The sequence below is a fragment of the Ochotona princeps genome, chromosome 10 (assembly GCF_030435755.1).
Source record: "Ochotona princeps isolate mOchPri1 chromosome 10, mOchPri1.hap1, whole genome shotgun sequence".
NCBI classification, from domain to species: Eukaryota; Metazoa; Chordata; class Mammalia; order Lagomorpha; family Ochotonidae; genus Ochotona; species Ochotona princeps.
Window position 1 is genome coordinate 36,034,716 of NC_080841.1, and position 23,628 is coordinate 36,058,343.

Consider the following 23,628-nt stretch of genomic DNA (forward strand, 5'->3'; position numbering starts at 1 on the left):
ATCGCAAGAAGGTATCTCATTTTGGGATGAGATCTTTTTATTATTACTATTTTTAAAATTTTATATCATTTTATGACACAGTTTCATAGGCTCTGGGATTCCCCCAGCCCCTCCGCAAACCCTCCCCCAACATTGAATTCCTCCATATTGTTACAATAGCACAGATCATATGCTGTCATGATTCCTTCATTGCGGGCATAGACCATGCGGAGAGTCCAGCATAATGAGATCTTGCTTTGGGTTTTGTACAGGGAAGGACCTGTTTGCCTGATTCAGTTGTCTGCTACTAGGTGGGATGCAGCTCCTACTGACTCGATAGTTTAGAGTGCATGATGCTTAAACTGATTGGATATCTGTGTTTCATGCCATTATGGGTGATTGGATAATTTGTATCGTGCACTGATGTAAACTTAGTTGATTCAGTGATTCCTATCATATACCAATGCTCTCTTGGTTGAATGATTGTTAATTAAAACCCCCTGAACACAGCTGGTCAGGGCTGTTTGCTTCTACCTGTGGTGGTATGGGTCAGTCTGCAGGCCAGTGAATAAAGACTAAGGAGCTCCTAAGGGTCTGTCTCCCCTAAGGGATAGATTTGATCAACCCACACCAAAAGTATTTAACTTGTAACCTTCACAAGGAGAGCAAGGGGAAATGAAATTAAGTACCACTAGTAGTGGCAACATGTATTAAGCTCTTGGAAATGACTCTAATTCACATTGGCCTTCTTTTAAAGAATGTATGGTTATGAATGTTATGCTACTATGGCTTTAATGATCTTTGATTACTTTAAAAGTTATTGTGTATGAGAATGGTCATTTTTTCATTAAATTAGTATTCTTACCTGTACTCTCACTAAACTAATGTCTTTTTGCTCTTCGCTTGCTAAATTTCTTACTTGGTGCAGTACTAAACTTTTTTTAAACTGTAGTGTAAATTTTAAAAAATGTTATTATATAAACTAGAATTTAAAAAAGAGAAATGGAGAAGAGAGGAATGTGAGTGGGAGGGAGATGATTTGTTGTGCCAAGTGCACAGAGGTTGAAAAGTGTGAATTTTGGTGTTCATTGTCTACTAGCTGTGTGAACCCGGTTTTATCAATTCAAAATAATTTTGGTTCAAGCTTTTTTTTTGCTCACCTTGGATAGTACAAAAATGATCAGACTGAGTGAAATGCAGTTCTTCACTGCTGACTTAGCATGAAGAATGGTTTGTGCTGCGAAATTAGTTGAGTAAGTCTTTGTAAGGAGACTTCAATTTCAGCATATTTATTGCTCTTCCAAAGAAATTCCTTTTGAATATATGAATGTACTAGCTATTTTTCAAATGTTTTGGTGACCTAGAACATGCATTTCGATAGTTTTTTTTTTTTTGGAAATGTCAGTAATTTACAATGTGTACTTAGTGTAGTATAAAGTACTGGTGTAGAAGGCAATTTCCTTGTAATAATGAGAATATTTAAATATTCTAGAAATTTTATTGTGTAATCTTGCCAGCTCAGTTTCAGTTTATATTAATACTCTAGCCCATTCTACATTACTTTGAAATGTCAGTGTAGTATTTTTTATGATCAATATTCACATGAAAGATTTAATGATTGGTACAAAGCCCTGTAGCACAGTTATAGGCTGTTGGCTGCAAACTGTGATAACCATGTGGGTATGTTTTCAGAAATTCTGTGCAAACCTTTGAGGCAGTATATTCATTTATGCAGTATCACAGCTTGTCAACCTTTTAATACAAAATAGTTGGAGCATATAATCACACATATACAAGGGTGCTTCATAAAGTTTTTGGAAATATTATTAAAATATACATATAATTTGATAGAAAAAGCTTTGGTAACCATGAATATGAAAGATATTAAATAATTTCAAAGATAATATGTATTATGAAAAAAAACCCTCATTCATTGATTCCATATTTTCAGTAAAAATAACTTTACTCAATTTTATTTTCCATGAACTCTTTAAGGTACTCTCATACATGTTTTATATGAATGTAAGATCTTCAGCTGAAATTTTGTGAAATAAAGATTGCCCTAACACAATGTCTTAAGCAGCCCTTCAAAGTAATGAAGGAAGAAAGAAAATAGCTAATAGATATGTTCTAGTTTTTCTTTCAGGAACGTTTCTGGAAATTGTTGCAGCACATGTATAAAACATTAACCTGAGTTCAGTGTTACTACTAGATTAAAGCCCCTTCACAAATAGTTTTACAGAAGGTATTTCACAAAGTGTTAAACTGAGGTTATGAGAGCTAAGACAAGCAAAACCACAATTTTGTTTTAAGCACATTAATATACTAATTATGTCTCTTTCCTTATGGTAATGTTCATATAGTTTGACAGCAGGCTTGTTTTGTATCTAAGGCACATGAGGGATTTGGGGAGCTGCACGAATGGAGAAGGAAGATTGAACTGTTTGGGAAACTGATACATAGCTGATGAAAAAAATCATATATGCACATAGAAAACTGGAACTATATTTGTTATTTGCCTAATGATAACGTGCAGAGCCCAAAGGACAGACGAGATTGTAAGGGTCTCACATGAGAGTCCTGGGAGTAAGCTGCAAACAGGCAACACTGTATAAATGCAGTTAGACTTTATGTATCAGAGACTCAAAAGTGGGCAGCCAAATTGTGTAGCTTTTGCTTTTTGTCTTTTGCTTTCTTTCCTCTCTTTTCTTTTTCTCCTTCTTCCACTTCTTTATTCTCTTTTCTCTCTTTTCCTCTCTCTTCTCATGAGGTGAGCCTTTCAGTAAGACTGTCGATTAAATAATGTGGGGCCTGAGAAGGGTTTGGGAACATGACCATCCAACTATTGCCTTGAGTTTCAATATCATGACAGAATTAATAAATTTTGTTAAAAAGTATTAGCAACATTTATGGCTAAATGTAACCAAGAACTGTACACAAAAATCGTTGTTATAGCTCTCAAGACATGAGAGAGTCATTAGGTTTATAATAGAATATTCTCCAATGTGTTTTATTATTTTTAAGATTTAATTGAGTTACACAAACACCAGTAGAAGAATTGCATTCTACATGGCACTGGTTTGTGTCCAGGTGTTTTATTTCTGACCCAGTTCCTTGTTAATGAACTGAGAAAAGCAGTGGAGGATAGATAGCCCAAGTATTTGGTCCTTATCAGCCATATGGGGAACCGTGATGAGGCTCTTGATTCTCAGCTCCACTTTGCCCGTTGTGGTGGTTGTAGCTGTTTGGACAGAGGGGGAGCGCACTAGGAGATGGAAGATTTCTTTTGGTTTCTGAAAAAATGAAATTGGGCTGTATTTATTGTTTTATAAAGGGAATGGAGAAAGGCATGAAGGGAAGTTTTTGTTTTGTTTTGTTTTGCTTTGCTTGCTTTCTTAATGGCATAATAAGTGTTGGGGTTGGCCTTTATGTGAGGAGGGAGTGAGATAAGTCTACTTCATATGTACAGGGATCAGTTATTGCTTAGGGCAAAGGAGTAGGTTTAGAAATACATCCTTATTTCTCTGTATTAATTTTATTTCCTCTATTAAAGATCTTTATTAAATCACTTTACTGTTAGCTAAAAACTTACTTTCAAAGTTTGCAGATGTCATTAGTTTACAATGACATCTCAAAGTTTATGAAAATAATTGAAATATAGTGTAGACTGTTAAATACAGAAGATGAAATTTATTGACATGTATTGGGTAGTACTAGTTGACTGCTCTGTATTGTTCTGGGGATAATTCAGTCAATACTCACACACTGTAATTTAACCTCTGGGGAGGCATAGAAGGGCTGCCATTGATCCTACTTGACATCCTTGCTGACTGCACCAAACTGTCCCTCGATATTCAGTGGCAATTAAGTAAGTCAAGATGACTGTAAAGTTGCTTTGTTGTGACAGATTTTTCCCTTGGGCAGAGTTCAGCCTCTTTGTTCCTTGTTACTAAGAGTATAATTGTAAATCCCACATACCTCAAATATGGTACATCTAGAACCATCCCTGGAAGTCAACATGTCTCTAACACTGAGCTGCAGACTGTAATGCTTGAAAGAAAAAGAGAATTGTAAGAATTGTAAGCAATAGATGGTAAAAGGCGCTTGGATAGTGCCTCGAAGCAGAGTAAGAAGGCTATACGAATGAGGAAGACGGATGAATGGCTCACCTAGGTCATTTAACACATGACCTCATGCTTTAAGTTCCTGTGAATCAATTTGGAATGAAAACTTTTTTGCTCCACAACAAAGTTTTCTACTGCCTGACTAAGCATATAACCACCAGGGGGACTTCTACATAGATCTGATAAAAATTCCACTCAGTCCTATGAGGGATGCTGATCATAGTTACCTCTTAGTGTCTGTAAAATTTGACAAAATGCCCTGTGATGAGTCTCTCATGCAGACAACTGATTATCTTTGACATCTGGTCCTCCCACCTCATCATCAAGCTCAGAGAACACCACAGCTGTCTTGTTACCCACAGGCCCTATGTAGGAAACTGAGATGACTTGGAGCCAAAACATGTCCGGGATAAACATAACAGATGCAATTTCTGTTGCTTCAGAAAAATGTCTGAGGGTGAATGATATGAAGGCACTTCATAAAAAGCTCAGGCAAAAAAATGGAATTAAATATGTTTACTTTTGTGCAAAATTTTTGAAATCCATACAGTTTTTTCATAATATACATTTTTATGAACTTTTCAAAAACACACATATAAAGAGAAAGTGTGTTTAACTCAAGTTTAGAAGTCCAAAAAGATGGCACTAGCATGTGCTGAACTCTTGTGAGGGCCTATTTGATTATATCATGATGATGTCATGTGAGAACATGTATAGAAGAGGTCATGTGATGAGGCAGGGTACCAGAGACTGGGGAAAGGCCATTGTTCCTCTTTTATAACAACTTGTTTTCAAAACTATTAATGTGGGGGCCTATGAGAGTAACATTAAGCCCCTCAAAATGTAAGACTCACAGTGATTTAATCATCTCCCATTGTATCCCATTTCTTAAGTATTACACCATTTTAATATTATCACATTGGGGACTAAGTTTCTAACACGTGAACTTTGGAGGATAGATTAGTCTAAGTCAGATGACTTCTGTAATCCAAACCACATAGATATTTATTCACCTGTTTGAAGCAAACATGGAGATCCATGTACCTCTACAGAACTGAGAAGTCCAGCATGGCTCTTAGAATAAGATACTGTTGCAGCTCTACCACTATCTGGGCCTGACCTTCATCACCCTGATTTGATAATCTTTAATAAAAAGGGAGGTCAAGTGTGACCCTGAGGTTTCTGTGTATCTTTTAGGATGAAAGGCTTTATCTTCCAGTGGAGTTTCAGTGGAGTGAATGCTTGGGTAAGGATGACCCCAGGGAAGCAAAGCCACAGGGAAGTGGTAGATGCATATTTATGGACTTTTGAGTGACTGGCTGCCTTGAGGTTTAATAGCCATTAGTTCAACTCACTGGGATTGAAAGTAAAATAATATATGTTAGATCATTTGGACTTTAGATTTCCATTATAGTGGTTACTGCTGTGGACATAATTGGTATGGAAGTTTTCTTTCTACTGCAAATGTTCATGAAGTCTAGCTGGGGCATTCCTGAAGGAAAGAACATTTTGTAGAGAAACAACAGTGGAATTGGTATACAAAAAGACTACTCATGTTTATCACAAAAATAATATAGCATTCCATGAGGAGAAATGGGAGTCACACAACTTTCATAAGTGATTTCAAAAGGTAATATAGGGGCCCAGCACAATAGCCTATTGGCTAAAAGTCTTTACTTTGCATGCACTAGGATCACAAATAGGCAGCTGGTTTGTATCCTGGTTACTCTACTTCCCATCCAGTTCCCTGCTTGTGGCCTGGGAAAGCAGTTAAGGATGGCCCAAGGTCTTGGGACCCTGCACCCATGTGAGAGGCCCAGAAAAGGCTCCGGGCTTCAGATTGGCTCAGGTCTGGTCATTGTAGTCGCTTGGGGAGTGAACCAGCAGATGGAAGATCTTTCTCTCCATCTCTCCTTATTTCTGTAAATCTGTAAATCTGACTTCCCAATAAAAATGAATAAACCTTTAAAAAGGAAATAGAAATTTTTTGTTCAGAGACTTAATATTTAAGATTTATTTAATATTAAGATTTATTTAAGATATTAATTTGACTATAGCCAGTGAAATTTAGTTGTGGTCCTCACAATCCATCATTCTATTTAACTGTATCATGACACTGTAGGTATAAGCAATGATGGAAAGTCCAGCATTCTAGTGTCAAATATATTTAACAGTTTCATTGGGAGTCCATCTTTTATTCAGAAGTAAAGATACACTGCAGTGTATCTTCACGGTATACTTGCCTCCATTATACAGTTCTTCTGGATAAATATTTATATATACATGTTTACCTGTGTATCTATTGATCTTGTATTTTGCATGAAGATTGTCTTGTATCAGGGAGAACATATGATATCTGGCCTATTGGGATGTCCTATTTCACTGAGCATAACAATAGGCAGTAAGTTACTACACTATCCCACCAAGCCCAAAGCCTTAAATTACTTTAATTGTTTTATATATGTGCAATGCATACATGTAATAATTTCACAAATATATGCATGGAATACCTAGATTTGTAAAAAGCATGTGTATGTAATTACTTACAAACATGTAATGCGTTTCATACATATACCATTGAAAAACAAATTTACATAATTGGACATATAAAGGAAGTTTGTGTCCTGATCGTGCTAAAAGAACTTTGTTTATGATATATATATATATATATATACACACACACAAGAATGTGAACAAAATTAAATTCCAATATAGCTTATCCCAACTAATTCAAACATATACTACACAAACAAGTGATATTGATGCATACAGATAATGTGGATTTGTTTTGCTTCTGTTAGAATATAATTTACTCTTAATTTTCCCCTTAGTATTAGATAATTGCTTCAGTATCATTGAATATAGCTAGTTTTAACCAGATCACCAAGTCTTACAAATTGCCTTGTTATAGAATTGAAAATATATGATGACACTAAAGTGGTAGCATGACTAGAATTCTAAGCACATAATAGGGAGATCTTGATTTAAAGTATTAGACTCGCATATTTTGAGCAAATAGTAGTTTCTGTCAATATTTACAACAGAAGAAAGAAGTGAACATTGTTTGCCATAGTTACTGTGGGTCACAGCTGATTGTCTTTGTGTCATTATCTTAGTGTTTTCAGCCATTGCACACAGCCCTTCTTGTCCAACCACCAAACTGCCTAATCATATTCAAGTCAACCACCACCTAAAAGGTTCATGCCCACTCACTGGTTTGTGTTTATCTCTTTGTTCATTCAAGAACGTTTTACTGTTCACATTCAGAAAATATAAAGTGGGCACTTTCCTTGCAGAGTCACATACTGCATAGCAGTATTTTGGTAAACAATAGGCTGAATATATGATGCTTGTTCTAGAAGTCATTAATGGTGCTGAGAAATTCTTAGCTACAGATAGCATGAGTTTGAAGTGATGGTGGTGTGAACCAGACCACTGTATTGCTGAAAAATGTTACACCTTGATCTTGATGGTATTAATTGCCTATACTTCTCTTCAGTGCATTTGAAGCTTGTTTTTAAGTTTTACAGTGTTGATTCAGGACGGAAATCAGAAAAATTTGTTTGTAATGTTCCCAAAAGTTAATGCTTTGAGCCTGTGGACCATGTAATCTCTGATGAAGTTGCTCTACTCATCCATTATGATGTCAAAATAGCCACATGTAAGTGGTAGGCATAGCTAAAGTCCAGGAAGACTTTATTGAAACAGATAATAGGCTAGATTTGACCTTGAGATTCTAGCTAGTCAATTCATGGTCCAGAGTTTACTTCCTGCTAGAATTGGTCACACTACTGAAGAATATCCTTCTTGGAGTGTTCATGGCTTTCCTGTGTATTCACCAAACGCGTGTACCCTGGCTGGTAGAAATCCAGAGGTGCACTGATTCTCGGGGAAAAGAAACAGGCATCTGGTTATTACCCTCATACTTCTACATGAAGGAACTTTTCAGATTGCAGCTGCTAACACAACACTATTATATTTATAATCCACTAAAGGAGATGGAAAAGAGCTTCCAAATCAGCAGTAACTAGGGGCTATAAACTGAAGAAGGTAACAGAATTCAAAGGCAGCCAGGTATATCCTGGCTTTAGCTCAGCTTAGCACTGGACATTGCGGCCATTTGGAGAGTGAACCAGCAGATGGAAGATCATTCTGTCTCTCCGTCTCTGTAAATTTGTCTTTACAATGATATTAAATAACCCTTCAAAAAGATTCTGAAAATGGTAGTGGTCCAAATTTTATCTCTGTGTTTAAAAAAATTTATGTCATTAAGCATCTCTAATCTGTTTTCCCATCTGTAAATGAAAGTGTCAGTATCCTATGTGTAGCTCAAAATACTTTAATGTTAATGATTCTCAGTGAGCTCTATAGCTAAAATCTTGATCTTGTGTGTCTCCCCATGCCCTTGTATTAATACTGAACTGGGCACCTAACTGAAGGAAGTTAGGTGTCACACTGAGAAAAAGGTTAACAATTAGCCCAGACAAAAAAGTTTCCTTAGAGGTAGACTGCATGGCTAAAGCTTATTTCCAAAGGCCTTATAAAGGGAGATTCCATTTAATTGGGCAAAGGCAAATCAGTAGTCCAGGAATAGCACAGAGCACAGAGCACAGAGCACAGAGCAGCTTTTGGGTTTCAGAATGTGCATTTCCTCCCTGGTAGGGTTTTTTTTTTTTTTTTTTTTTTTTTTTTTTTGGCATCCCACTCATCTACTTCCTTCCTTACCATATCTGCCTAAAATGTGCAATGATTCAGGACATAAGCTCTTCTATATGAAGTTTTGTCACAAGGAGTTTCCAGTTCCCAGAACACCATCCAATAAATACCTGAAACATCACCCACAATGTCTGATCCATACCAGCCTTCAACCGTGAAGCCATTTGCCTCAAGCTTGAGAAGTGCCACTGCTAAAATGAAGCAACTGGCAGAAGGAAAAGGGAAGGAAGGAAGAACAAAGAAGTCTGATCCTTTAATGTCAGAGAACAAGTGTGAAGCTGATGTCACTAGATGGGTTTGTTGATGACTTCCCTGTTTTTAGTAACATTACCCATCAATGATTATGCTATGCTGTAACATTGGACCAATGCAGTGATAATACCTCAATGTGTATATTGAACTATTTGTTATTTCCAAAGCACTATATTTCACACTGAAAAAAATTGATTAGTATTTACAGTGTACCGACTAAGGACTAGGCACTGTTCAAAGCATAAGTAATAGATACAATAGTCTATTTCATTTGTTTAATTTCTCTAGGGTTTTGCTACTCCCACCCAGATCCCCCTCCCTTTTAGATAAAAAGACTGAAGCTCATCAGGTACTAGCATAATCCAAGTCAAATAAAGAATAAATAGAATTTCAGTTAAAAATTCAGTCATTGGAAGCATTGTTTTCTTTTTTGTTTTGTGAATAAATCTCTGTGGTTGACATTGGTCTGCAGGGAAATTGTTGTTAACAATCCAAATAGCAAACAGATAAATAGTTCTTCTGGAGAAAAATCTGCTGGAAAGATGGTTGTTGGTTATATATTTTTGTTCCTGCTTCTGGGAAAGTATCTTATATGTTTGGCTTCTGAAAAATACTGGGACAAATGAATCCTAACACATTGTATTCCGAATATCCCATAATACATGTGCTGTTAGTAACCCTAAAGATTTTGTATCAGAGTAAAAAACAAAATGACTCACCTTGGCTCTTAGGTATAATCTATATTCTTAACACACCTGGTAAAAAATGCTGCTGAGGGACTTGGGTTACTTTCCTAAATCAAAGTGATACTTTTTTTTTTTTTCCATTTCGGAATTATCCATTCGAGAACTCTAGAATGCATTAGGAGAACTAGTGACCTAATGCTTCAAATTCCTAAGAACACTCAGTTCCTTTACATAGTAAGTGAATGTATTCTTACGTTTCACCTCCTCATTGAATGTTCTCATGTTTTTCTTTTTTTTTTTAGGTAACTGCCCATATGGGTATCAGGAGTGTCAGAATGGCAAATGTTATAGACAGAAACAAAGCTGTAATTTTGTAGATGACTGTGGAGACAACACAGATGAAAACGAATGTGGTGGTTCCTGTACTTTTGAAGATGGCTGGTGTGGCTGGCAGAACTCCCTGGCTGAAAACTTCGATTGGGTATTAGGGGTTGGTTCTCATCAAAGCCTGAGGCCTCCTGAAGACCACACACTTGGAAATGAAAATGGTAGGTTATTGGGTTGGTAGAGTGGCTCTAATCATATTCACAATGAGCTTCACGTTATCCCCCCACTCAGCCCCATCCTGCTAGAACTCCAGAGGACACTCATGACACCAGAGCAGATCAGTTAAATGTCCAATGAAGATTGTTTCCCAGGGCTTCCATAACAAAGGGCTGTGGATTGAGCGGCTCCAACAGATATTGATTTTCTTACAGCTTTGGAAGCTGGAAGTTTGAGAGCAAGGTGTTAGTAAGGATTGGTTCTTTCTGAAAGCCATGTGAGTCACTGTCTCCTTGCCTGCTTCCTAGGTGCTGGGGGGTCTCATTCTTGACTTGTAGTTTGTGGTTCTCTGTATGACTTCACATTTTCTTCTTGCTGTGAATGCATTCTTTTCTGCACTCATCTCTACCTTTTTATTAAGGCAGTGCCATAGTGAGTAAGGGTCTTCCCTAGTTTGGTTCAGTTTAATCATCAGTAAATATATTTTCTTTTCAAATACGATCATTTTCATAAGGACTAAGTTTAGAGCTCAGGCATTTTGTGTGGGTCCACAATTCAGTCCATAATGTGGAAAACCTTGGGAATATACAAATGCATAATGTAACTGTCAGACTATATAAGTTAAGGATGTTAGGCATGGATCATTTCTGTAGTTAGCAGCTGAGGTCAAGGATGAAATGCTATGTCCAAGGAGGCAGGACATTAGCTGGATGAACAAGGGAAACTTGAATGTTTCAAAGTGGGAGTAATACACAGGTTTAAGAAAAAAAACAAAAAGAAAAATGATATTTCAGAGACTTGTAAAAAAAAAAAAGCCAACCAAAAAGCAAAACAGAAAATCCAAAGAGGTGACCAAGCCAGAGAAAGGATGACCTAAATCTCATTCAGATTTTCAGATACAGACAGAAAAACATTTGGGTATTTTGAAATCCAAGAATAAAACTCCATTTTCCTCTCATATTAGATGCTAAAATTCTCTGATCTACTTGCACATTCAGTAGGTAACTGAATTTTTGACAGCATTCATGCACCTATATTGATTTCTTGGGGAAACTGCATTGTTTGAACTCACTAGTTAGAAACCATTAAATGATTTCTATCACTATTTTGTTGACATGAATATGCTGTTAATTCGGCCATCTGCATAGTGTAAAGAGATTTGCTGAAAGTAGACTTTTGGAAACTATGCCATCAGTGAACTAGAGAGGGGTATTATTTTTTTTTTCTGGTTCTACGAGAAATGTTTGGCAGCTCAGATGCTATAGAATGTAATTAAAATCACTAGCATGGGCAAACTTAAAAATAATCTCATTTTGCATTGTGTGAATTCCATTGTTATTCCTAGGACACTTCATTTATCTGGAAGCTACCCCAATGGGTCTGCGTGGGGAGAAAGCACACCTCAAAAGTCCAGTGTGGCAAGAGTCTAGCGCAGCCTGCACCCTGAGTTTTTGGTATTTCATATCCACCAAAGCCACAGGATCCATTCATGTGCTCATTAAGGTAGGATCTTTGTGATGCCAAATAATAAGCTCTTTTTGATCCATAATAAGCTTTCTCTCTCTAAGAGAGCTAATTATAACCCTTCCAATTGACCAAGGGAGGCCTGTTTGCTGGGAAGGAGCTGCTGTAGTGATTCAAATGCCCTGTGGGGTTTGACAAATTGGTACCTGGACACCAGTTGAGTTCAGCATTCTATTCTGTGATTATTACTGAATCCACAGTCTCTCTTCTTGATACGTCTAAGCCATGTGTCTTTATTCTATGTGGATCTTCGCTTCACTAACCTTTTCGGTTAAAATAAGATAGATCACTTGTACATCTGGATGGAGAGTACCTATATACTTTTTTCTGTGTGAGCAATCGCTATGGATACTAATAGTAGACATTATGGGTCTAAGCACACAGGGTAAAGGACTGAACCACTCTGGAGAAGGATCAAGTTGTTAACCAACACAGTAAAGTGCTTCTTTTGGCAAATTATTTGGATGCTTCTGTCAGAACTTAAATTTAGCATAACAAAGTGACAGTGTTCAGGGATCAATATACCAAATTATTAATATCAGTGATTTTGGTTCAAATATATTTACTCAGATGCAACAAAAAAGGTGTGTATGTGTGTGTGTTCATTCTAAAAATCTAGTTGATATTCCAAGAAAGCTGATTTTAAACATACTGTCAAATCCATTGCCACTTAAAGTGAAGTGCCAAGTCCTTGATAAGAAATGCTTGACCCAAATACCAAAGGGCTCATACATAATGTCTGAATAGTTGTGACTGCACAGTCCATGTTGATTGGAAACCTGAATCGACTTTATAAGTTACAGTTCTCCTATAATGATACAGAAAAGTCTGCCTAATATAGAACATGCAGTCAATAACCATGGTGATTTTTTTTTCTGAGTCAGATGTGGAATCTAACTGAAATATTGTGCTTAAAATTCTCACAGGAGTGTTTTTCCAATTCTTTTGAATGTAATGCTTGATAATGTGGGATGTGTGTGAGTGATCCAGTCCATCAGAGATAGAATCTTCAATGAGTTATTTCACTCATGTTTCTATTTCAGCTATCTCATAATAGCACATTTCATTTTACTATAAGATGTTAAATTGACCTATTCTGAGATATTAATCTTCCTACCAAGTCATATGAAGCACCTGTGGTTTCTTCAATATATGACTGTAGAAATTTAACAAGGATTTAAAAAATCTATCTTCATCTTGTACAAATGACTCCTACTTATTTAAAAGGTATATAACTTTTATGTAGTCATACTGATTATGCAGGAGGGAACTCTTAACACTGATTTTATATTCATGCATTTAGGGTAAGTGTTTCACTTTGGTAACTAGCATAATATGTGTTTCTGTCATCATTACAGTGTCCTCCTTGGGCTACTCTGAGTGGAACTATACTGGATTTTTACCTGCTTTTTGGCTTGAGAATGATCTAGCCTGAGGGCAAGCCCAAGAGGAGCTGGGATTATGCATGTTTTTTCCTCTGATTTTACTTGTTTTAAATGTTACTTAATTTTTTTTTTAGATTTTTATTAATTATTTTGCATTATGTGACAGTTTCATAGGCTCTGCTCCCCTGGTGGATTCCTCCACCTTGATGCAGCATTACAGTTCAAATTCAATCAAGATTCTTTCCTTGCAAACATATACCAAGCATGGAGTCCAGCTACTTATTGTCCAGATGGGTTGAACAGTTTCTTGGGGAGACCATTTCTGGTCCGAAGTTAGAGCTGGTAGAATATCATCCCAGTCAATTAAGAGTCCCAATATAACATCAACAGCAATTTGCAACATTATGGAATTGACATGGTTTTGAGTAACCAGTATGTTAAAAAAAAAAAAAAAAGCAAGTCCTAACCACATCCTATGATTAGCTCATTGACGTCTCAATTTTAGTTTATATACAGGACCGGACCGGCTGCTATATACCCTAAAATGGCTATAGGGCACCATTCAGCTGTCTCGTGTTACTTAATTTTAAATGTTCCAATGTTGGATGTGTCCTCTCTGGCCCAATCTCCACTGCTGTCCCTTAGGAAGTATTCCTTCTGTGTTGAACCACTTTTTCCTGTATAGTAAGCCAAGTGAAATCTGGAGTATTCAGCATATAGTAAAACTTTTCTTGATTATTTTCTCCTAATATAATATTTCTGAGTACTCTTTGAGCCCTAGAAGTGATCTTTCATATTGGCTACTGATCATTTTTTATTTCAACATACAGATGACAAGATTTTGAGAAGAGATACTTGAGTTTTGAACAAGCAGGTAAAAGCTCTGATATCTCTCCTTTTAATTCTCTATCACTTTCCCATCTCATCTCTGTTTCTCCTCCCTTTATATCAGACTAAAAAAAGTTTTAAAAAATCATTGATGAAGGATTCATGCTGTGATATACTAGGTAAAACTGCTCCTTGCAAAGCCAACATCCCACATGGGTACCAGTTCAAGTCCCAACTGCTGCACTTCCAATTCAACTCCCTGCTAAAGTCCAGGAAAAAAACAGTGTAACATGCCCAGCTATTTAGTCCTCTGCTATTCATATAGGAAACCTGAATGAAGCTCCTGGTTCCTGGATTTGGAGCAGCACAATTCTGGCTGTTGTAGTTACCTGGGAAGTAAACCAAGGAACAAAAGATGTCTCTCTCCCTCTTTGTCTTTATTTCTTTGTCACTCTGACTTTCAAATAAATAAGTAAACTTTTTTTGAAGTAAATCCTTTAAGAAAAGGTAATTGATATGTAAAATATACGCCACTACTCCCTCATGTTACTTTCAAGCATGAATACTATGGTTTAGAAAATGTGAAAAATAAAATTACATTTTTAGACAATATTCACTATTTTTGATGTATTTTCTATTCTCCTTGGAATTTCAACACAAACTGTTTAGAGGTTTAGATTAAAAGTTTGTTCATATTAGTATGATTCCTAACAACTAAAGTGATGTCTGTCATAATAACAATATTATGTTTATTTTTAGTGGTTTCTGTGATGTCCACATATTTTACTGAAATTGAGAGTAATTCCAGAGTAGAAAGCTAACTACACTATTATGGTCAAAACATTCCATAGAGCTACTTCTGATTACTGATATTGCTGCAAAATTAAAGCTCACATACTATACAACAAATATGACCCAGAAGTTCTTTTTTGGAGTCATATATGAGAAGTCTCCTTTTCTACCATTATAAGAAAAAAAATGTATATTCCAATTCACAAAGTCAATAAATTTTGATTTCCTATAAATTTAATCCATAACCTTTTCATAATTTTGTCTTGTATCCAACATTGTAAGTCCTTACTAAACAACAGGTTTAAAACTTGTCCTACATTCTACCTTCACATCTCTGTTAGTGTCTGGGACAAGAATCTGTATTTACTTTGGCTCCTAGTAAAGTCTTTTTCTAAACTGCCACAAAAGGTTTCATTGTGGAACACATACATCATCATATAATTTCAGTATCGAAATCATTTAATGGCTGTCTAAGTCACAGAGGATAAATTCTATTCATTTCAGTATACACAGCTTCCTCTAGCTGACCCTTCCTTTAATATTTCCCTTCACTGCCACCTGATTCCCACATGGTCTATCTCCCATCTACCTTCATCTACTAATACTTAACAGTTTTCTTAACAATGTAGACTTCCTTACACTCAGCATTTTTAAATATTCTCTTATAAATATCCTCCTTCTTTAAAAGGGAAAATCATCTTCAAAACCAATTCAGAATAATTATTTCCCTGATGCTATTTTGCATTGTGTTTTTTATTTAATCCTATCATTTAAAAAAAGATTTATTTTTGTTGGGAAGACATAGATTGTCCATCCACTGGTTCACTCCTGAATAGCTGCAATAGCCAAACTTGGGCCAGTCCAAGGATGGGAGCCAGGAGCTTCCTTTAGGTCTCCCATGTGTGAGTAAGGGCCCAAGCACTTAGGCTAACTTTACTGCCTTTCCAGGCTACCGGCAGGATTGGAAGTGAGGCAGCTGGGACTTGAATCAGCATCCTTATTAAATGCAACACTGCAGATGGAGGTGTAGCATGCAACTCTACCACACCTGCCTCAATTCTAGTATTTTATGTGACGATTTTTCAGTGATTGGTGCATTCATGAAGTTATTGAACTTTCCTTATTCATAAGACTCAGGGCCAGTCATGAAACAGGTTTATTGAATAAATTACTGGACTAAACAGTGTTCTGACTTTATAAACGGAAAAAGATTTTAAAAAGAAGACATCACAGTAGAGGTTAAGTGTAGCTGGTCACTGTTCTATGTGGAAAGATTAAAAATTATCTTTATTGTTAATATAGTCCTGTTTCTTTCCATTGTGTCTTATTTGTGGAATCTAACATTCTTCACATTCAGCATAAGTGAGGAAGGAATGAGCTCCTCGTATATTCATCTTTGTGTTTAGTGCTCATCAGTAACTCATGTACTGGGTTGTGACGCATTTAATCAAATTTCAGCTAGATAAGAAGTATGCTGTTTATAACCACTATGTGTTTGTTTTTATCCATTCTTTAGTTGGGTCATATTTTTGCCCCCCATTCTGGATGGCTACACTGTAAGATGAAAATATTTTTACTTAGAGAAATGTCCAGATACAGAGTCAGTCACTGTGGTGTGGAAGGATGGTAGTATTCTCAAGCTTCCAGGCTTCCCTTAATGACAGAAAAATCAGTGTTCAAGTTGTGAGATCACCACAGGGCATGTATCCACTCATCTTCTAAAGAATTATGGTCATGTTAATTAATTAATTAACTAATTAATTAATTAGAAGTTAGAGTTAAACAGAGAGAGGAAGAAAGCGACAGCTGTATATTTCATCTGCTAATTCATTCCTGAGAATGGCTGCATTTGGCTGGTGCTGGGCCAGACCAAAACCTGAAACCAGGAGTTTCTTTCAAGTCTCCTACATGGGTGGCAGAGACCCAAACGCTTGGACAATTTTCCACTGCTTTTTTCAGGCCATTATCAGGGAGCTGGATCAGAAGTGGGGCAGCTGGGGGAGAATCCCAGTACCTATGAAACTGTGTCACATAATACAATGTAATTAATGAATTTAAAATAAAAAAAAAAAAAAGAAAAAAAAGAAAAAAAAAAAAAAAGAAAGAAAGAAAAAAGTAACAAAAAAAAAAAAAAAAAAAAAAAAAAAAAAAAAAAAAAAAGAAGTGGGGCAGCTGGTACTCAAACTGACACCCATACAGGACTACAGAGTTGTAGGTGGCAGCTTAACCTACTTCATTTTGGCACCACTCGCCAAGAGCAGTTTTTGTCTGTTTTCATTTATTTTAATTTTATTCACATAACTTACTTGGTGTCCTCTGGGATAATTTAAGAGTGGCTCAGTGGTTGGACTATGCTCTGGGAGGTGAATATCAGTGTTACCATGGTTATGAGGGGCACAGAGGCTGGTGTTGTTAGAAAATTCTTGCTCCATTGTCAGCTTTCTGTAAGAATGAATGCTCCCTTCAAATCTGCCAAATGGTAATAAACATTGTTGTCTTTTTCTGTCGCTGTAGATATATGTGATACCTGAATATATATCTTTAAAGGATATATATATATATATAAATATATATAAATGGATATATATATTTAAAAATCACTATTCTTGGACACTGTGTTACAGAAACTCTGCCAGTGAGGGCATTGATTTGTATGCTGGTTCTCCGGTGCACTAACATTCTTTGTATAACACTGTACCACTGGTTTAGGAGATGAATCAAGAATATCCTTGACTTAAATAAGGAGTAACAGGAAATATTCAGTTGACTTGGGTTGTGGTAGGAAAAGATGAGCTGTGTTCTAAAGGGGCATTTTAGATTCTTGGATACAGGCTTCTGCAGTTAAATATATGAAGCATTGCATAAAGTACAATAATTACTATGCTGATATACAGTTATCCAAGAGTTCATACACTCAAATATGTAAGAAACAAATTTTATTATTACAAGCTGGATTAGATGCAGCAGGATTAATTGTGCTATCATTGACATGTTCTGTATATTCCAAATAAGTCTCAAGTGTTTTCTCCACCATCAGAGCTCATAAATGTGACTTGGACAGCTCATCATCTCCTTCTCCAGTCTTCAAAACTAGATGGCTGCTGTTTTTTTTTTTTTTCTTGGTCAATGCAGAATTAAAAGCCTCCAATTTGAAAGATATATTGAGAGTTTGGCTTAGGTAAAGAGATTTCATTGATTAGAGCAGAGGTTAGTGTGTTTGTGCCAAGGAGGAGCATGGAAGTAGAAGGAAATGATGACCAGGCAATCCACCAGCGGCTGATTGCTTTGATGAAGCAACAATTAGTTAAATGATCCCAGTAATGAACCGAGTCCTCTAGAGGACTGGGGAAGATGCTGATGTAGAGAAACAGCATTTTTTTTCTGAAAGAAATTGTGAAAAGAGAAACCCACTTCTTTGATCTACAGGAAATTCCTATTGCTTCCATAGAGGCTCTGCCCATTTATATGTTGTTCTTCCCTACCTTTATATTAGCATCAGTCATATTTAGCAAAATATGTAATGTAGAATACTGCTAAGCAATATCTTTGCAATTTTATGATCAATAAGATCCCTTTATGTCAGAACACAGTAATCAGAGGATGAGAAGCTAATTTCACATAACCCAATAGCGAAGATTCTGGTAGGATATTGATTACATGTTAACAATGTCACATATACAAAATAGACACAGAGACACATAAATCAGAAGACCGCTAATATTTCAGGAACTTACAATTTGAAAATCTGAAGGCTAATAAGACAACATGTTACAAAATTTTTTAGAAAATACAATTATGGCATTATTTTTGCATACAATAGCAATTGATTTCTGGCTCCCGAGACACAAATTTAGAGTGAAATTTAACAACTGAGAATTGAATTTCTCTAGCAATGAAAGTAATTATACATTGCATAATCTTTTTTTCAGATTGCTTTTAAAATTAATTTAATTTTATTTTAAAAATCTTTATTTTTCATTATATTATTCCTTGGGCCCGGGGATTTCCCCTTCTATCCTCCTCACCCCAACATTCGCCACACTGTTTTCTCCGATATTCTGGCAATAGTTCAGTCACTTAATAGCCACAAGTCCATTGTTCTTCTGTTTAAGCTGATCATGACAGTGTAGGTATGGAATTATCAAGATATATTTAACAGTTTCAACCGAAGTCCATTTCTTTTTCAGAAGTAGAGATGCATACTACAGTGTATCTCCACTTTATGGTGTACTTGCCTCCATTATACAGTTCCTCTAGATAAATATATGTGTATGCATGTTTTTCTGTGTAGCTGTTGATCTTGTATTTTGCATTAAGGTTACCTTATATCACAGAGAACATGCCTTGGCTCTCCACTTTATTAATGACACATGAAAGACATGTGTGGTAGTAATCATTTCAGTGAGAATATGATTTTCAGGTAAATACTATATATAAAGGTCTTTATTATTAGTTCTAACCCCATCTCTGTATTCTACCTTTCAAATAAATAAATCTTTGTAAAGAATTTATAACAATTTCCAGAATACATTTTGCAGGTTTATGGATTTCCCCCTTCCATCATTACTACTGTAATAATATTGGAGAAAACAGGGGATAAGGGAGAAAATGGAAGGAGGAGGAGAGAGAGGTGAAGTGGGCAATCTCTATATCATATGGTCCCTGTGATAGAGTTGATCTTGACCAATTTCCATTATTTTATAGAAAAAGGGAAAGTGCTTTCATAGAATTTTAGCAAAAACCAATAAATCTATGTGACATTATGAAGTATAACCAACTATACTAAACTTTGTCATGGAAAATAACAATACAAAATAATAAAAAAGATTCTCTTCTCCCATTCTGTTTTCCCCCAAGTTACTACAGTAGTATGGTCCTTCAGCAAATCATAAGTGCAACATCCTGCTATTTAAGGGCATCATGGTATTCTAGGTATAGATAAAAGTTAGGAAAGGTAATATTAAATTCTCAAGGTTAATATTAAATCCTCCCAACAGTTTAATTGGGAGTCTCCCTTTTATTCAGGAGTAGAGATGCCTCCTGGAACATGTCTTCACTTCCTGATGTGATAGTTTCCACTATACATTTCATCTATGTGAATATATGTATATATATTTACCTGTATATCTATTTGTTTTATAATTTGCATGAAGGTTACCTTATATCAGAACATCTGATATTTATGCTTTGGGAATTGGCTTATTTCAGTGAACATTATGGTCTCTAGTTGGTATCATTTTGTTACAAATGATAGAATTTTATTCTTTTTAATGGCTATGAGTATCCCATGGGTAGATGTACCAGTTTCTCTTTCCATTTTTCTTCTGATGGGCATCCATTTTTGTCTTTGCTATTATGGATCAGGCTGCTATAAATATAGGGTTGCATGCCACTTACTCATATGCAGATTCACTTTCTTTGGATATGTTCCATGTAGTGAGATAGCTGGGCCATATGGTAGATCAGCCTATAGTTGCCTAGTCAGTCTCCATATTGGCTTCTGTAGTGGTTGCACCAGGCTACACTCCCACCATCAGTGAAGTAGGGTACCGTTGCCCCCACATCCATACCTGCAGGTGTTAGTGGAGTTTCCAGTGTAGACCAATCTCACTGGAGTTAGGTAGAACCTCACTGTGGTTCTTATTTGCATTTCCTGGGAATCTGAGCATTTTTTCATATACATTATATATTAAATTTGTTCTTTGAAAAATGCCTGCTCATTTCCTTCACTTATTTCTGAACAGGGTTGTTAGTTCTGCTGTTTTTAAGTTTCTGAAACTCTTTGTAAATCCTGCATATAAGTCCTCTATTTGTTGGGTAGAGTGAGAAGATTTATATTTTCAATATTTGCTGTGATATTTTTATTCAAGCCTTAGAAACAGTTTATACACTTTTCCTTTGGGAAGTGATATTTATACTTTACTGATCATTTTTTACACACTTATGTTTTACATATCTCTGTTTTATTATCTCTCTCATTCTTCTCCCCAGGAAAGACAAGAGAGCTAGGTTAAATTTAGTAGTTTTATCCTAGAGTGATGTTCTGCTGTTTGCCTTTGTTATTAGCAGTGATGAGTGACAGTGTGCCAATGAACAGATGAATGAACAGATGCAGTCATTTATAACTGCCATCATGTTTTTGACCTTGCTGTCTTTTTAAACTTTTATTCTGTTATATACTTCCTAAAGAATTATCATTTATTTTTTTCTCATTCTTCTGTGTTCAATGTAAAAATTTTTTTTTCTCCTTTGGGTGTCAAATATAGAGTGAAATACAGTGGAACTCAGTCATCAACCCCTATGTATACAGCATCTTGAATATCACAGATTAAGATTTTACAGGGCTCAGGGGTATTTTCTGTATAGAGGGTACAATTAAGACCTCACCAGAGTCATTCTGGATGTAACTTTGTCAGAAAAGTAGGCTTTAGTATATTAGAGATGATTCTTTCTCTTTTGTATTACCTGGGATTTAGAACAACTAATAGTATATAATAGGAAAATTATCTTCACAAATATAATTCATATTTAGGAGAAAAACATTTAATGAAGTTTTTGTTTCCATTTGAGAGGCAGAACTGGAGAGGCAAGTCAACAGGGAGAAATAGAGAAAGGAGGTTTCATTTCAATGTTTAACTCCCCAAATGCCTACTACAGGAAGGACAGGACTGGGGCCAGGACTGGGAACTGAGGAACAATCTGTATTTCCCATGTAGTCCATCACCACTGCTTCTGAGGGTCCACATTGCGATGAAGCTCAAATCAGATGCTGGTACTGGGATTCAACTCTAGGCATTCCAACGTAGCATGCAAGTGTTGAAATCACTAGACTAGACATCTATTCCCTTGAGCTATTCAAATGTTTAACATTCACACAATTTAAATGAGTGAAAATTAGCTTTTACCTCCTCAAGAGTATTTTAAGGCCAATAAGTACTGAAAAGTTTTGATCCAACTTTCAGCCCATTCATGTCAGGAGCTGGACCAGGCCAGAGTCAGTTGTCCAGATGTTCCAGAAGTTTGGCAGAAACAAGTCATTTGAGTTATCATTTCTTTTTTTTTTATATTTTTTTTCTATTCATTTATTCATTAATTACATTGTATTACATGACACAATTTTATAGGTACTGGGATTCTCCCCCCTTCACCCCAAACCCTTCCCTCATGGTGAATTCCTTCACCTTGATGCATAACCACAGCTCAAGTTCTGTTGGGATTCCCTAATTACAAGTTCACATCATACAGAGTCCAGCATCCCACTTGTCCAGTCAAGTTCAATGGCCTCTTAGGGAGGCCCTATCAGGTTTGAAGGCAGAGCCAGCAGAGCGTCACCTCGATCAATTAGAAGCTCCAACATATCATCAGCAACAATCCAGGTACGATGAGACTGGTGCAGAGTCCACTGATTGACATAGTCTATCTTAGAGTTTCCCCTTGTCCAGTTTTTTGTTGCAAACATATAGCTGAGGTGGTTGGTTGATCTACTCCATCTTCTATCTTTTCTTGGTTAATGTTTTGATTCCTCCATTTTGTTCAGGGGAATCCCCAAAGAAACTTTGAGGTGTTCCCAGTCCAGGCTCCTACATGTACTACTAGTAAGCACAGTACCCGCCACAGTCCATCACTCCGATCAGCTGGTGGTTGTAACCCGTGGGTTGGTTCTATTCTGAGCCCCAACCTCCATTGGAACCAATGAGTATTGCAGCTCTTGCAGCTCTGCCCATCACACACTCGTCCCTCACCTAAACCAGTGGGAGGTGTGCTGGTTTGGTGCTGCATTCCCTACTGGCACAGGTCATTTCACCTTGGCATTTTGTGTTTTGTACTGTTTTTATCGCAACCAAACCTGGCCAAGTCCCCACACAGTTCCAGCGCTCGGATTTGCCAGTGGATGACGTGAACTGACTCAGCCTGGTCTGCCCCCAACCCGAGCGAAATGTATGCCAGTGGGTCACTTTCCAAAGCCTCTTCTGGGTTGTTTACCTCCATACTTCCTGCGTTTATTTCTAGGGTCAGTGTCCTGTCAGAGGAACTGTTCAGATTCCTCCATCAGGCCCCTTCCTGGTGTCAGGCTTCACGCATACCAGCAGATCCTTCGGCCAGCACCGTTCTTCAGCCCATTCTGGTTCCTGCTGTTGAGAGTTTCAGCCCAGCCACAGCTCATCCATACCCACATATAGCTCATATATGGCTCAGTTGGGGTTGAAACCTAGCCGAGCCCGTCCCACATCTACCCTGGTCCTCCAGAGCACCAAACTGTGTTGCGGTCTAACCTGGCGTGGTGTGTCAAGTCCGAATCCATATTTGTGCCAAGGGATTACAACTGTGACCCGACCAGAACTCAGCCCCCTTCCAATTCCTGCGCCCTTTAGTGGTAAGCTCCACCCAGCCAAGGCCTCCCCCAAGCTCCCCAACCAGGCCTGTTCCCAGCCAGTGTTAAGTATGCCAGAGGTTGCTCTGGGTCAGCCCAGTGCACCCCATAGACTGTCATGCCTCCTGCATAGACTCCACCGGCCGTCCTAAACCGTCCAGTGGGGTCAGAGTTTTCAGGGGATTGGTCCACGCATACCTGACACGTTCTAGCCCCGAGTATGGTTCTCGAATGCCAGACAATGTCATAGTCCTGCTTTCTGTGACCCCTCTGCTGATCCCTCATCCTATCAGGTAATGGGGTATCCTGCTGGACAAGCCCGGAATTTTGCCTTTTGAATGAACTGGTGTTGGCAATCTGCACTATAAAGTGACTACAGGTTCTTCAGAGGAAGATGAATTGCCATTGAGAATCTTAAGGACTAATAC

General features: G+C 37.0%; 1 protein-coding gene across 1 annotated transcript in view; it reads left to right on the forward strand.

The window, feature by feature from the left end:
- MALRD1 (MAM and LDL receptor class A domain containing 1) overlaps positions 1–23,628 on the forward strand; it is a 172,286-nt gene that overhangs the window by 97,210 nt on the left and 51,448 nt on the right. The window contains exons 23-24 of the mRNA XM_058669699.1: positions 10,060–10,305; positions 11,646–11,803. Coding sequence (XP_058525682.1) covers positions 10,060–10,305; positions 11,646–11,803 — 404 coding nt within the window. The remainder of the gene's footprint in view (positions 1–10,059; positions 10,306–11,645; positions 11,804–23,628) is intronic.